The sequence below is a fragment of the Astyanax mexicanus genome, chromosome 17 (assembly GCF_023375975.1).
Source record: "Astyanax mexicanus isolate ESR-SI-001 chromosome 17, AstMex3_surface, whole genome shotgun sequence".
NCBI classification, from domain to species: Eukaryota; Metazoa; Chordata; class Actinopteri; order Characiformes; family Acestrorhamphidae; genus Astyanax; species Astyanax mexicanus.
Genome location: NC_064424.1, coordinates 32,309,396 through 32,326,963, shown reverse-complemented (window position 1 = coordinate 32,326,963; position 17,568 = coordinate 32,309,396). Strand labels below are relative to the sequence as shown.

General features: G+C 37.2%; 1 protein-coding gene across 2 annotated transcripts in view; it reads right to left on the bottom strand.

Annotated features, from left to right (window-relative positions):
* Positions 1–17,568, bottom strand: part of scarb2b (scavenger receptor class B, member 2b) — an 80,775-nt gene that overhangs the window by 20,554 nt on the left and 42,653 nt on the right. For both annotated transcript variants that reach the window (XM_049466161.1, XM_022676324.2), the window contains exon 7: positions 7,860–8,038. In XM_049466161.1, the coding sequence (XP_049322118.1) occupies positions 7,860–8,038 (179 nt within the window). The remainder of the gene's footprint in view (positions 1–7,859; positions 8,039–17,568) is intronic.

Below are 17,568 nucleotides of genomic sequence, written 5' to 3'. Positions count from 1 at the left end.
CCTGCGATGGATTGGCAGCCTGTCCAGGGTGTATCCTGCCTTCTGCCCGATGCCGGCTGGGATAGGCTCCAGCACCCCCCGCGACCCTTAATGGATAAAGCGGTTGATAATGACTTGACTTGACTTGACTTGTAATTTTTAAAGTAGTTTTTAAAATATCAAGTACATTTTGACACAAGTAATTTACTTCGATACGTTGGAAAACTCCCAATTACTAAGTAAAAAATAAAATGCTGGGGGAAAAAAATGAATTGTCTGAATTAAAAAATAAGTTAAAAAAGAGTTTTGTTCTCCATGGCAGCGCAGCTGAACTTTGCCTAGCAGTGTTTATTGCGGTTAGCGGGAGAGACGCTGTGTAAATCAGCTGTGCTCGGGGAAAACGGTGTTCTGTCAAATTATGCTACCCATCGATATGTGCCTCTTTATGGCACTGCACATGCGCCCACCAACATTTTTTTTTTTTTATGATTTCATGTTTTTAATGATAATTCCTTAAGTTTTTATTGGAAACATTAAACAATCTGCTTGGATGTTAAAAAAAAAACATGGCAAGTTAAAAATAATAATGGACTATAAAACTATAAAAACATGGTTTATAGTCAAATATATGACCATAACTTTTTAACAGTAAAGAAAAAAAATGGATGATAGAATCCTATGCAACTTGTTCTTGAAAATGTTTTATGGGGTGGTCTGAACAAAAACTTACTCGAGTAGATTTTTAGATGGGTACTTTTACTTGAGTAGAATTTTAGCAAAGTAAAGGTACTTTTACTTAATTACAATTTTCAGTACTTTTTCCACCTTTGCTTATTTTCACCCCATCACTATTGCACCATTGTCTTCTGTCTCTAGTATGTCTACTGTGTCCTTGTTGCATTGTACATATAATGTCTCCTATTATTTTATATTTATAATCTTATTTTCTGTACTTGCTGTAAGTTTTGGGAAGCAGGGTAGCGTAATTTCAATTCTATGTATGTCCTGTACATATGCAGTATTTATAATAAAGCTACTTGACTTGACTTGAATGAGCTCTGTAGTACTTTGATGTGCCACAGGAGACAGGAACAAGTACTGTGTACTGTGACTTTTGTCATGTTCCATGGAAGCTTAAACATACAAACAAAAATGATGTGCAACAAAATTAATAATACACACAATAATAATAACATTATCCAATACCTTTCAAATTCACATGCCCATCAAGTTGTGTTTTGTTTGCAACAACATGATGACACAGGACTGTTATGTACATCCACAAACCCAGGAGAAGTTCAAATTTAGGGGTAGGATAACATGTCTGTCCACGTTTTTGTGGTTTGTTTGTTAGAATGCCTTTTCGGTCTTTTCTAAGCAGGAAAAACTATATACGACAAATGACAAGGATTTGTAAACATAAATGTGCAATCAGAAAAAAAGATTGAAAATCCCCAGTAGCTAAAAATGCGGGACATGATGCTATCTCTTTACGTTTCATGGGTGTGGAAATTGTAAAATCGTTAACTAGGGGTGGAAATCCTAAGCAGCGTCTCCTACAGAGAATACAGTAAATCCAAAAGGTATGAATAAAGATTTTTTTCTTTGACTTGTTTTCTTTAATTTTTGTTTTTGACGGGCATGTGGATTTGTAAGGTATTGGATATTGTTATTTAGTCTAGATTGTTTTGAGTAGGATACGTGTATTATTAATTTAGCTGAGGAAGGCCTAAGGACCGAAAAAGTGTTCTATCCGTGAGTCAAATAAATATACTGGACGTTTTACGAGTGCTGTCAGATCCTCTTCATTTAGGGCATTCTACTGGCTTTGTTTCCACTAATTGTTTCTGCAGGGGAGAAATAATAGATAATAAACAATTAATAAACAATACAAAACAATAAACCGACATGATTCGGCCTGGAACTGACCAGAACTGTATCCTATTAAGCGAAAAATCTAGTTTCTGTTTGGGATCCGACAACGATTGGATTTCAGAATGGAGGGCTTATTGTGACCTCTTCAATCCTGCATTAGCTGTGAAGTGACACACTGCTTCAACTAGTGGTGTGATGATCTGGAGAGTCATTGCATACAACAGTCAGTCACCCCTAGTAGTGATGTAAGGGACACTATCAAACAGCTCAGCAATATTTGAACGACATCCTGTGGCAATGTATTGCCTCTGATGGCAGGGCTTCCAATGTTTATTTTTCAGCAGCATGATGTTCACCCACACACACCAAGGGTTTTCCAGGAATACCATAGCTTTGTACCAGAGTGCAACCCTTTACTGGCCTCCCTGACTGCCACATTTATCACCAAGCTTCAGTTACCTGCAAGTGTGCATGCCAATATGATGATATTTTAACCACTTACATTCACGATCATTACATTCACAACTCTTTCATGCACTTTTCTGTGAATGAGTGTTTATAAAGATGTACAAAAAAATAGGTTAAAGGGGTAAAAGGTTCACAAATCTACAAATGGCTCTATCATAAATATAGATAAATATTAGATTCAAATAATATAATAATGCAATGATAATAACTCTAGATATCCAAGAGTCGCCCCGTCCACATTTCCAGCATTAAGAACATGTTGTTTCAGTCATAAGACCAATATGAAGGACACTCCTATCATACAGGGTCATACAGGCTGTTTACTAATGGAACAAACTGACCAAGTGCCAGCGAGTCAGTGGGGCAGAGGTGGACATTTTCCTACAAATGTGTTTGACAACAATGTGTGCATGACAGAGAGAGAATGAGAGAGTGAGAAAGGAAAAGAGGGCAGCGAAGGGCAGTTTCAACCTTTTACCCATAACAATAGGTGTGCAAACACATGCACACACACACACCCACACACACACACACACACTACAGTACGTTAATTTCCTCCTCAAACATCTTAGTTTTTGTATTTTACACATGACTAGACTGAGATTTTAACAGTATATATATTTTTATATGGTTGGAATTATTATATTTGACTTACATATAAACTCACAAAATGCAAAACTGAATAACTGAACTGAATTAATATTGTAAGTAATCATCTTGTAATTGATGTCAATCAGTTTTTCCTCTGATTAAGAATTATGTATTATTTATCATATGTAGTAAAATACAGAAAAGTATGTAAGTACTGCAGCCAGTGTTACCATACTAACATACTACAGTGATACCATATGCTATACATACTTCACCCCTGTATGATCTCACATGAGTGTCTTCAGACCTTTGTCTGAACTAGTGAGAGTTTTGTATTGAACTGGCAATCCTCCTTGATGGTTCTATACAGACCCGGCAACCTATGACCGAATCTTTACATGTTGTTTCTGTGTGAGTTTGTGGGAATGTGTTAAAGCAGATACAGAGGCTGGTGTGTGTGATCAAACATTTGTTCTGGTTACCTGTGCATAAGTCTCATGAAACACATTTAACACCTGAAAAAATAACACCTGATAATAACACCTGATAATAACACCTGAGAAATATTGTGCTGTTTTAATCTCCCAAGATCTCGTGGCACGAGATCTTGTCACACCCCTACACAGAACACATACCAAACGTGAGAAGTGGGACTTATTTATTTGTTTATTTATTTTCCAGCCTTTTGATGCCCAGTGCCAACTTTTATCAGATGTGTTTTGATGGGCATTGGCCCAGAGAAGAAAGCACCATTTCTGGATGGGATTCACATACTGTATGTCTTCTTTGTGTGATACAGATTTAATCTGCATTTGTGAATAGCACAAAGAACTGTGTTCACAAACAACGATCTCTGGAAGTGTTTCAAAGATCCAGCAGTGATTTCCAGTACAGAATCCGGCATGTTTTTAATGCAGTGCCACCTGAGGGCCCAAAGATCACCAACATCCGTTACTGATCCTTGGCTTTGTTTATTGTACACAGGGACAGAATCTTGAAATATTTTTATAATACTGGTTCCGTACTGTATTTTTTTTAAGCAGATTTCGTAGATTGGTGTTACTACAAGTGTTTTTTTAGGTCCATTGTTGCCCCGTCCCAACAAGTTTTTTTTTTATGCCAAGAAATGTTTCATGAAACAGTAAATTGTGTGATATATGTGTTGTATTGTTAACATAATGTGTCTTTAAGATATGCAAACTGTTATTATTTACAATTTATTTACAATTATCTGTGCTTATAGATACAGATATATAATCTTACTGTCTAAATACTTTTTATATCTATTATTATAATTATAATATATAGAAATCATTTAAACTTCAAACTACCAAACCTTAACAGAATTATACTGAGAAGTCATTACTGAGGTCACAGAAACCTGGCACATGGAAACAGACACACACACACACACACACACACACACACACACGCACACACACACACAGCATGTGGTAGATTACAGATCTGCCAGAACCACTGTGTCATGTGATATGATTTACACGGTGACACTGAATGAGGGAGGATATATGTGTGTGTGTGTGTGCACGACTGGGTCAGCAAGTCACATGTGCAGTAAAAGCTGTGGAGTGTTTAGTGACAGCATGTAACCTTATTTGACACAGTCACATCAGCAAAACCCTGCACTTCCACTCTCTGGCCACTTTATTAGAAACACCTACTTACTACCTTGTGTTTCCACTCACTGGCCACTTTATTAGAAACACCAACTTACTACTTTGTGTTTCCTCTCATTGGCCACTTTATTAGAAACACCTACTTACTACCTTGTGTTTCCTCTCACTGGCCACTTTATTAGAAACACCTACTTACTACCTTGTGTTTCCACTCACTGGCCACTTTATTAGAAACACCTACTTACTACCTTGTGTTTCCACTCACTGGCCACTTTATTAGAAACACCTACTTACTACCTTGTGTTTCCACTCACTGGCCACTTTATTAGAAACACCTACAGTCTACCTGGTGCTTTCACTCACTGGCCACTTTATTAGAAACACCTACAGTCTACCCGTTGCTTCTACTCACTGGCCACTTTATTAGAAACACCTACATACTACCTGGTGCTTTCATCTCTGGCCACTTTATTAGAAACACCTACAGTCTACTTGGTGCTTTTAATCACTGGGCACTTTATTAGACACACCTACTTACTACTTTGTGCTTCCACTCACTGTCCACTTTATTAGAAACACCTACTTACTGCATTGTGTTTCCACTCACTGGTCACTTTCTAAGAAACACCTCCTTACTACCTTGTGTTACCACTCACTGGCCACTTTATTAGAAATACCTACTTACTATCTTGTGTTTCCACTCACTGGCCACTTTATTAGAAACACCTCCTTACTACCTTGTGTTTTCACTCACTGACCACCTTCTACTTTGTTGTCACACATAAAAGCCACAGTGTACGACAAGGGAGTTTCTTATCAACAAACTAAATATAAATGTGACCAGTCACCTACAACACACACCCAGTAGCAGATCTGTTCTTAGTGTAGTATCTAAGTATGAAGGTGGGTTAATGTTCCACTTAAATGTTGTTAATTACTCTAAAAATGATCAGGGGGTGTGTCCTGTGCTGTCAAAGAAGACTTAGTAGCAAAAGAAAGCAGTGTTATCAGTAGTATCAGTAGTAGCTGGAGCTGTCTTAGATAACATGACCATGTGGGGCCTGTATGTGTGGCCCAACATCAACACATGTAGTAATAGTAGTAGTAAAATGTTGTAATAGTAGAAGCAGAAGAAAGAGATGGAGTAGCAGCAGTAGTAGTAGCAGTAGTAGCAGCAACTGTGAAAGTAGAAGCAGGAGTAGCAGCATCAGAACTAAGAGTAGTAGCAGTTAAAGAAGGAGTAGTATCAGAAGCCGTTTACATAATAGTAACAGCAGCAGTACCCACATAAGTAGTAGTAGTAACTGTTGTACTACTTAGTAGGTAGTATTAGTTTTAATATCAGTTGCAGTAATGGTATTAGCAGCAGTAGTTGCAGAAATAGAATAAGTTATTATAATAGCAGCTGCACCATAACCACTAGTAGTAGCAGCAGCAATTGCTCCAGAAGATGGAAGTAGTTGCTGAGGCAGTTGTTGTAGCAGTTAAAGCAGTTGTAGTGCTTGTGGGAGTATAAGTTGTAATAATAGCAGCAGTAAGAATAATAGCTGTCTTTGCAGCAGTAGTAGTACTTGTGGGAGTATTATGTATTATGTAGAGAGTATGTAGAGAGTAATAGTAGCAATACGAGTAGCAGCAGCAGCAGTAGCTCCAGAAGTAGTAGCTGCAGTAGAAGTCGTTGTAGCAGTTGGATAATAATTAGTACTTGTGTGAGTATTAGCTGTAATAACAGTAGCAGTTAGAGTAATAAACATAGCAGCTGTTGTAGTACCTGCGGGAGCATTAGCTGTAATAATAGTAGCAGTAAGGTTAATAGCAGTTGTTGCAGCAGTAGAAGTCCTTGCGGGAGTATTAGTTGTAGTAATAGTAGCAATAAGATTAGTAGCAGCAGCAGTATATCCAGAAATAGTAGTTGCAGTAGGAGTTGTTGTAGCAGTTCAAGCAGTAGTAGTACTTGTGGGAGAATTAGTTGTAATAATAGTAGCAGTTAGAGTAATAGAAGTAGCAGTTGTTGTAGAAGCAGTAGCAGTCCTTGTGGGAGTATTAGCTGTGAGAGAGTAATAGTAACAATAAGAGTAGCAGTAGCAGCAGCAGCAGTATCTCCCACAGTAGTAGCTGCAGTAGGAGATGTGAAGGAGCAGTAGTACTTGTGGGAGTATGAGTTGTAATAAACGTGGCAGTTAGAGTAGTAGAAGTAGCAGGTGCTGTAGAAGCAGTAGCAGCCCTTATGGGAGTTTTAGTTGTAATAATAAAGATGCGGAAAAGGTTGTAGCAGTTGTTGCAGCAGTAATAGTACTTGAGGGAGTATTAGTTGTAGTAATAGTAGCAATATGATGAGCAGTAGCAGCAGTATATCCAGAAATAGTAGTTGCAGTAGGAGTTATTGTAGCAGTTGGAGCAGTAGTAGTACTTGTGGGAGCATTAGCATTACTTGTAATAATAGTAGCAGTTAGAGTAATAGAAGTAGCAGTTGTTGTAGAAGCAGTAGCAGTCCTTGTGGGATAATTACCTGTGAGAGAGTAACAGTAGCAATAAGAGTAGTAGCAGCAGCAGTATCATCCGAAGTAGTAGCTGCAGTAGGAGATTTGAAGGAGCATTAGTTGTAATAATAGTAGCAGTTAGAGTAGCAGAAGTAGCAGTTGTTGTAGCTGCAGTAATTTTACTTGTGGGAGTATTAGTTCTAATAATAATAGTAGCAGTTAAAGTAGTAGAAGTAGCAGCTGTTGTTGCAGCAGTAGCAGTCCTTCTGTGAGTATTAGTTGCAATAGTATCAGTTAAGAGTAGCAGAAGTAGCCGTTGTTGTAGAAGCAGTAGTACTTGTGGGAGTATTAGTTTTAATAATAGTAGCAGTTAGAGTAGTAGAAGTAGCAGTCCTTTTGGGAGTATTAGTAGTAATAACTGTAGCAATAAGAGCAGTAGCAGCAGTAGCTCCTTAAGCAGTAGTTGTAGTACAACTAGTGTAGCAGTTGAAGCAGTAGGAGTACTTGTGGGAATATTAGTTGTAATAGCAGCAGCAGTAGGAGCAGTAGCAGCAGTAGATCCAGAAGTAGTAGCTGCAGTAGGAGTTATTGTAGCAGTTGGAGCAGTAGTAGTACTTGTGAGAGTATTAGTTGTAATAGTAAGAGAAGTAAGTAGTTGTTGTAGCAGCATTAGTAGTTATTGTAGAAGAATTTCTTGCAGTCACAGTTGTAGAAGTAGTAGTAATAGTTACAGCTGTAGTAATAGTTGTAGATGTAGCAGTAGCAGTAGGAGTAGGAGTAGCAGGTTTTTGGTAGACTCTGAGGACGAGTTATGTGTCCGGAGCTGTACCTTTGCGACACACCGCAACATTCAGCACTCCGTCGTCTAGGCAGTTTGCCGGGTCAAGGCAGAAGCCTTCATTTTCCGGATTGTTCTTTCCACTTGCAAGAACAGCGCGTGGAGGAGTGTAGCGGTACGCCAGGATGCCCTTCACCTTCACCTCCTTCTCAAATAACATGTGGATGGACCTGGAGAGGGAGAAACACAAGAGTAAAGCATCACTCGTAAGATCATTTTGAATCTACCATAGAAAAAAAACTAGACTCTTCCCATTATGCAACTTCAGGGTAATGGCTTATTTCAGCTTTAGTCACACTTATGTGCTCATGGTGAGTCCAGAGCCTATCCAGAATCAATAATCAATCAAGTCAGGACAGAGATTAAAACACATCTGGATTGATTCATGAATGAATACAGGACACATTGAGGCATAAATCTAGGCTGAAACCAGGACACATTGAGATCAGAGTCAAGACTGAAACAAGGGCAGATTACCGTATTAATTTTCCCAAAAAACTAATATAATCCAGAGCGCCTTATGTATGATTTCTAACAGTCAGGGTGTAAGGAGCAGTAAAGCTACTTCACTGAAGTACAGTGTTATAAAGGAGTTTCAGTTTTACCTAGGCTGGAGCAGAATCTGCTAACCATGCTAAGCACTAGGTCTTTCTACATTCAGAGGGGAGTATTTTCGGCCTTTACCCTGCTGCTAAACCTGGCTAGCACTGCTGAAGCAGCATTAGCCATTTACAGCGCAAAGTGCTAGCTCTTTCGCCATTCAGAGTATTATCAGCCTGTAGTCTGCGAGTTTACAGTGTTAAAATAAGCTATGTGGGACAAACCGCTAGCTGATAGCACCCTGGTTTACCGGAACACTCAGTGTCCCTCAGTGTAGCTCTGTCAGGCGGAATTACCTGCTAACCATAGCTAGCACTAGCACTTAGCTGCTAATGCTAATACTGCTGCACCCAGCCTTATTGGAAATCCGGAAAATTGGAAATCTGGAAAACAGAAGCGCTTTACTCACTCAAATGAACGGTTTTCAGCAAAGAAATCTGCACTCGTTTGACTTTAAAAGAAAAAGAATTACAGTTTTGTTTTTAACTTAGCTTAGCTTTACAGGTCAGTGGCAAGACCTGCTGAATTAGAACGAAAATATGGCGACACCCCTGTGCCTTACTTGTGTCACTTAATGCTCCTTATAATACGGTGCGCCTCATAGTGCGAAAAATATGGTACAACTATGTCAAGGCCACGATTTGAGATTAAAACTTATCCGTGTTATGCTCTTCTCTACTGGAATTTTGACCTGATTTTTGTCACACTCTAATTAAATAATGTCTCAGGAACTCATCAACCGGCTGACCTGGGTGTGTTTGAGCCATGTAAACACTCCACTCTGCAGTTTCCACAATCTGAATCTAACACACACACTGTTTAATTTCCTCCTACAGACTCCATACACTGTCCAGAGAGAGTTCACACCCAGGCAGAGGTCTTTTAATACAAGTGCTGGCTGTAGATCAAAGGCCTCTAAAGGTGAGTTCCATTGCTTCCTATATTAACACTTCTTTCACAGTGTGAAACCCCAGAGGAGTCATTACTGTCATGTGAACACACCAATCATCGGAAACGAAAGGAAGAAAGGATATTTGGTTGGTTAATAGCCAAGGAAGCCTTTTTGAAAACAATGAAAGACTGTAAATGCCTTAAGAAAGGCTTATTGTTTCTTAATAGCTTATCACACTGGCAAAAAAGTTACAACTGTTCTAGCATCTCTAATACAAAACTGTATGTGGTTCTCAAACTGTGGTATGGGTACCACTGGTGGTAAGCAAAGCATCCCAAGATGGTACACTAAATGACCTAAGAAAAAAATCAGCTTGCATTAAAATATTAATTGAAATCTGTCAGGTTTCCACCTGTAATTTTCCTAACATTACATTTGTTTGTTTTTAGTGTTTTACCTGGTAGAACCTTTATGTAAGCCAGACCTTCACTTTCAGAACTACAGACTTTATAATTATTAACATCAGTTTTATTGGCCATAGACTAAAACCCTGTGGAACACCACAAGATATGATATATCAACCAACAGTCCCCAGCCAGCAGTTCACAACTGTTTCAGCATTAAAAAGTTAGTAAAATAAGTTAGTAAACACTGTAGTTCACTGCTTGGAATGCACATTGTTTTAGTCTGTCTTAATCCTTCTGAGATTCTAAGTACAAAAACTTTTAAACTATTAACCAGAAACAATAATCAATGGACTTAACATAATACTAACTTACAGTCACAGTTAGACTCCACACAACAGGTAAATAAACAACTGGTAAAATATATAAAGACATGTATGGGTGTGGATTACATGTCTATCTTACTGTTTATAAATATGTGCAGGTGTGGTACATATGTTCTTGTGAAATGGCTGGTAGGTGCTACTAGAAAGTTTTAGTTTGGTCATTCCTTCGTTTTAGTTTGTTTAACCTAAAAAAACATGAATAGTAATAAAAATGTTAAAAGTAAGACATTTTACCATTTCATCAAAATATGAACTTATTTTGATCTTTTGAAATTTTTAAAGCAATACATCCAACATTTGAGACAGAGACATGTCTACCAATATGCAGCATCCTCTTCTGTTTGTGAGACCGGCTGTGAGGAGTGAGGAGACCAGCTGCTGGAGATTTGGGACAGGATGTTGTTTGAGCCTCGTGCAATAATGCAGGATTCTTTTCTGAATTTCTCATTTTATGAACACTAAAAGTTTTCTAATGGCAAAAAGTCTTAACTGGAAACAGGCCAGTTCAGCACCTTCTGCAAAGCCATGCTGTTGGATGATGGATGCAGTATGTGGTTTAGCATTACCTTGCTGAAATATGTAATACCTTCCCTGAAAGAGATGTGGTCTGGATGGAAGCATTTGCTGTTCTAAAATCTCCAAAAAGAAGTACAAATTTGGGTTTAGTTTTACTTTTTGCAGTGCCGTTTCTGGATTGCGTTGACATATGGCTTATTCACTGCATTAACTGCGTTATACTTGTATTTATGGATTGTTTGGTGAACTGTGTTTACAGTTACTGATTTCTGGAAATTACAAAGCCCATCCAGTGATTTCTAGTACAAAATCATGCCTGTTTTTAAAGCAGTGCCACCTGAGGGTCCGAAAATCACTAGCATCCAAGCATCTAATACTGACAATCGGCCTTGTCCAGTGCACACAGGGATTTCTCCAGATTCTCTGGACCTTTTTAAGATATAACGTACTGTAGATGGTGAGATATTTAAGATAAGTCTTCTTATCTTGATGAACCTCTGTCCATCACTGCTACTGAGAGACTCTGCCTCTAAAACGCTATTTTTACATTTGTTTTATATCATTTATGTGAGTTAGTAGCAACTACTAGGACATGCAAAACTATTCTATCAAGTTATAAATTAGGTATGTTTTCATGTTTTTTTGTAAAACTATGAAATGTCTCTTTTGTAAATTTAATAGGGTTCTATGAGGGGACTATTTGCAAATCACTGCATTCTGGTTTTATTTACATTTATTAATTATTTCCAGTCTGCGATGCATCCATGGCTGGAAAATAACTTGAAATCAACGTTTATTGTGATATTGTGAAAATGTGTCAATAACATTGATCTGTTCTTAAACACATTTTCAATATTTCAATATCACTCTGATCTGATACCTACATTCTGGTGTACTGAGCTTCATAACTAAAGAGAAGATTATTTACTGTGAAAATCTCATACCCTTGCAGCCCTCTTCAAAAGTGGTCCTTCTATGGATCCTTCTCTAAAAAGAACTTTCTGATCCTCTTGTTTTGGTAAAATCCCATGAGTGCTGGAGGTACAGCCATGCTGGGTTTGTTGTGGTTAAGTAAGCTCTATTTGTAGCAGGTCTCTGGGAGTAGGGTGGGACCCGGTACGAGGGGTCCCGGCATCCCGCAGACAGATGTGGTCATGTTCAAACGATGCTTTTTTTTCGTTCCCCTGTGTTTGTTTGTTTTCCTGTCATTGACTGGGATCATGGGAAATTGATTTTCCAGGCGGGAAGCAGACAGTGATTAGTGATGGGGTAAAGTTTGGACATGGCTTCCAGCTGTTCCTTTTCCCTTACTACAAATCAGAGTAAAGGTCAAAGAGAAAGGCTGGGATACTTCCCTTTACCACAAAGAAAGTGAGGAGCCCACCACTCCCCCACCACTCCCCCTCGCCTGCTGACCAAGTAGGTGACAGTGTACGAAAACATTCGCTGTCAGGACTCCAAGCCATGTGATCACGGTCGTCATTCCCAAGGAGGTGAGATTCCTTCCACGCTGAACAAAGAGGGGATGAGGTGGGTTTTTTAGGTCAGGGGTCGGACCCAAAATAACCCCTCTGTCATCCGAGCTATTGGAGGCAGGGGACGTCAGGCCACCGGGTAAAAGGTCATACACAAGTGCTGTAAACACATTCAGTACCCCACAACCAAATAATGTGTGATTCAAACATCCACATACATTATAATATCATTTTAAACCTAGTCTATATATCTAATACTTGGGGTCGGGAAGTTATTGTTTTAATGTGATTTTTAAAATGGGATAATAATATAACATCCTTACATATAGAAGCCCCCAGAGTGATTTTTGGTAGATACAATTTGCTTCTGTCAGAAAGCTGTAAAAAATTCTTTTATGTTGCAGCGATTTTCATATTTGACACTTTCCCTAAACTGAAATACTAAGAGGTTATGTTTTCACCATGTTTAATATAAAACTGCATGTAAGGTTAAAGGTTAAGTTAGGTTACTACTTTAAAAAAAAACGTGTGCATCACGTTAAATGGCGCTGCCTGTTCACAAAAAAAAAAAAAAAACTAAAGTTATTTAACAACTAAAAATCATAATCGTAATTGAGAATCTTTCATATATTTGAATTTTTTTTTTACAATATCGGCAAGCCCTACTAACACACATGAAACTGCTGTATTACTGTTATTTTAAGAAATTCTACCATTACTATATTGTTCATCAGATAGCATTAAATATACAGGCTACTTTACAACGATTATCATTACATTTTTTATACCATATTTTTCACGCTATAGAGTGCACTGGACTATAAGGATTAATTTCAATAAACCTCTATTTTGTGGTCTATTTTATAAAAATGGTGTCGCCATATTTTCCTTCTAATTCAGCAGATCACGCCACTGGGTGTTTATTTGGGTGAGTAAAGCTCTTCCGTTTACTTACAGTAAGTTCAGATTTCCATATTTCCACTGGGTGCAGCAACATTAGCATTAGCAGCTTACTGATAGTGCTAGCGGTTAGCAGCTAATGCCGGCTGACAGCGCTACACTGAGGAACCCTGAGTTTTCTGGTAAGCCAGGGTGATATCAGCTAGCGATTCGTCCCACATAGCTTATTTTAACACAATAAAGGCTTAGGCTGTAAACTAATATACTTGCTAATGCTGATGCTGCTCCAGCTGTGCAGCAGGCTACAGGCCAATGATACTCACCTCTGAATGGCAATGGACATGCTTTGGGTCCTTTTCTTGTGTCCCAATAACAATGCTGTCTACCAATTGTAACTACTGAGTTTAACAAATATTTCTGTTGAAAAGAAAATACTTTTTTTATTACTGTTTTGTTTACTTAGCTTAGATTTACTTAACTTAGTTAGCTACCACCACACCACCACCCAGCAGTGAGACCTGCTGAATTGGAAGTTAATCTTAAAATGCACCTTATAATCTGGTGCACCTTATAGTGCAAAAAAATGGAGTTAATAAATATCATTAAACCATCTTCTTCAGTTTTACACTGCTGGCTAAAGTACCTAAAAACGAATAGAATCTTGTATACACCAATTAACATGTTCCTAACTGTACGTATATATCATCACATTATTGCGTTTAAGAAGCTTTAGATAAGCTTCCCTTTCACCTAAAATTATGCAAAATGTACAATCTAGCAACTCAGGATAACTGCAGCCTCAGTGTAATCTCTACAGGACCTGCTGTTTAAGTTTTTTAATGCACCATTATCAATATTGTGTGATGAAAACTGATATATAAAGAATTGTAAATCTGACACAGTGTAATACAGTGTAGTCCAGGTGTAATTCTGTGCACAATGGCAGGATGCAATAAAGATTCTACAAAACCCAGCCTGTTCCCACACTGATCAGAACATGCTGTCCAAACACGTGAGTCATCTGCTACACTGAGGGGACTGTCAAACAGGAACTGAGTTTCCCACACTGAGGACAGTCGTTTGTTATTACATTTTACACATATTACACCATTCAGATCATTCTCACGTTAGGCCACCATGAGGCTTTGGACTGAACGTTAACAAAACAATATTACTTATAATTATTTTTTTTTTGACATTTAGATGAATTAAAGTTAAATTTAAGGTGAGTATTTATCAATATCAAAAATACATTAAGTAATAAAGAAATGACTCAATAAAATGCATTAATACCATTTATTTGTATTTTCATTTTTTTATTATATTGTTCGATTTATATATTTTTTATTCTGTTAATATTTATTTATTCATGAATTCTGATTTAATTTTTTATTTTTGCGCATTTTATTTGTTTTTGGATAGTTTTTTTCTTATTTTTCATTTTGGTGTGTATTTATTTACATATTTTTTTATTTTTTTTCTGTTCTGTGAAAAAGCCACCACAAATATTTAAAAACTAAAAAATATATACTGACAATATTTACTTACAATTTGAATATCTGTATTAAAATTTTAACTAGTTAAATGTATTTATTTATGTTCAGTTAATTATATATTTCTAGCAATTTGGTTCATTTTGATGGAGCCTTTTTATTTATTAATTGCTAGTTTATTGTTAGTTTATTTAGTTGTTTTTAATTAATGTACCTATTTCTATTTACTTCTGTTTATTATATTTTTTAATTGTGTGTTAATTTATTTTTTTTCATTGATTTGTCCATTTCTATTTATTAATTCCATTTATTTATTAATTTATTTCTCTTTTTAATATTTTTTCTAGTTTGTATTAGTTCATATATATTTTTAATTGACATACACATTTTTATTTATTAATCCCATTTATTTATTTACTTTTCTTTTTTTATATTTATTTATTTACGTTTCTGGTTTTAATATTTCTAGTTTGTGTTTGTTTATTTTTTTTATTAATTGAATTAATTTTACCAAGTTGTATTTAATAATTTCTGTATTTTTCCAAACTGCTTTTTCTGTGTGATTGTATTTATTTTCTTATCAAATTTATGTGTAATTTTTATTTACTTTTCTATATATTTCTTCCTCTTTACGACTAAAAAACAAACCCACAGGTCCCGATATCCTAAGGTAAACATGACCCCAGAACTGGGCTTCATTCACAGGAAGGTCAGCCGTGAAAGTTTTCACAACGAAACACGAAATGGATCCCACAGCGGCAATTACAATATCCGACTGGACAAAAGAAAGGAAGTGTGGAACGGAGAGCCAAATGCAGCTCAGCAGCTCAGCTCTAATCTTTAATAACAAACACTGAAGAAGGTGAAGAGTCACATATAGTGCAAACGTGAACGTCTTTAGTGCCAGCTGTGCGGATAAAACACAAGTGTATCAGAACTTCACTTACCAAGCTACACAACACAAGAGAGTAAAATACACCAGTTTATCATAATTTCATAATTTATAGCCACCACCATTTTGAGGACTGAATCCCTGAATCAGGGATTGGCTAGCTAGCTAGCTAGTTAGCACTAACATAGCCTGTGCACAGTTATGAATGTAAAGCTTAGCTTGTTCAGCAAGAATACCTCCTAGACTATTAATTAGCTTAGCGATAATTCCACTAGAATAAGGCATATAAATTTAATTTTCCAGCTTTAAATGGCAGCGTTTAATCCCAAGCCCTTTTTTGTGCGATTCTTTTTTGCAGGTTGCGCTTCTTGGTTGGCTAGAATCCCTCCAAGATGGTTAGCTTAGCGTAACCAAGCTACACAGCTAAACAATTTGTGCCTGTTCCACCTGTACAAACTTAAATCTCTTTTACATTTCAGTTATCACCAAGATTACAGCCATATATATCAAATGCCTTTGTGTTTAGAGAGTTGTGTGTTTTGCAGTGTGCTTTGCTAAACCTATAAATAAGCCCCCAGTGGTAAACCAATGAATAGACATTTTAAATGGCTAGCCATTTTAATAAAAAGCAGATACGTTATTTGCTAAGTTCTCTACAGGTGGAATGATTACTTAATGGTTTGCTGGATAGTAGGCCTGTCACAAAAAATACATTATCGACTTATTGTTCAATAAATCAACATAAATTTAATTATTTTAATAATCGTGATATTGTCCATTGTGCTTACACTTACAAAATATAATTACATATATTGTGACAGCGCCCCTGGGGATAGGGGGTGGCCACCATAACCTGCTAGCTGTGCGGAAGCACAGAGAGATACAGATTCAGGGATTTAATAAACTTAAAACATACCTTCATTAGATAGAATGCCCTCAATCAACACTTAAAAGTAAATTAAAGAAACATAGTAATGGCCCAGCGCAGCTCTAGTTGCTTAACTTTAGTGTCTCTTGATTGAAGGCTAAGGCAGGGTCTTTATGCTGGCCCAATGCGGGCCAGCATGGACAGACCGGGGCTGCACGTCATGGAGTATAAATACTGAAGAACCTACTATACCTACTTTGCTTCCAGTTGGCAACTTTTCGGGTTCCAAATTTGGGTGAGCAATCAGGAATGGAAAGTTAATTGCCTTTACAAGAGTGTAATTTAGGATATTATGTAAGGATATTATGTTATCAAATGCCAACATTTTTTACTGCAACAATTTTTGGGACAATATATCGTTTGCAAAAAAAAAAAGTTTGTGACAGGACAAGCTAAAGAAAATACCCATACCCATAGGTTTAAGTAAAAGTTGATATGCTATTTGTTTTATATGTAATTTCTCTGCTGGTGGAAAGGTTAATATGGTTATTTATTGTGTTTTTTATCACTATTTTCAAGGTTAAAATCCTATTTTTTACAAACACCCTGTATTTCTACACCATTTCCGCTTGACCAATACACACTGTTTTGGATATACTATTTCAGGTCCAGCCCCCGAGGCTTTGTCACTTTTTTTTGTGCCACATTTATTTGTTGTTTTCTTCTATATCCTATCTTTCCTATTCTGTCTTGGGCAGTTCAACCATTCAGCATGGCCTTCATAAAATGTACTATACATGAGCTGTCAATATAACAAAGACCCAAATTCAAAGTGTATTTGGGATAGTTTCTGGAAATATTTTGGAAGGTAAACAATGTCCAGGCTCTTGTGTATTCACCGCTGGACTCTGGACGTGGACGTGCAGTTTAGAGCCTCAAAACAGGGTAAAAACCTTTAAAAGCTTTAGCAGCAGATCCACAAGGTCACCCTCATGCTACCAAAACAGCTCCGGGGTGGGCTTCCAAAAAGCTTTACAGCGCTAAGAACTCTGTTATCTCGTATTTAAGATTGATGGTTAATTAAAGAGTGTTTCTCACAGCCTTACATTTAAACGTAACTCTTTGGGAAACACTCGCAGAACTGGCTTGTTCTTTTCTCACGTCATTCATTAGTTCATTCGTTTTTCGCTAAGATTGATCACTTTCGGGAAACGCACTCCTGATCCATAGAGTTACGGACAACACAAGACCTCTGAAGGTGTTCAGTGTGGACC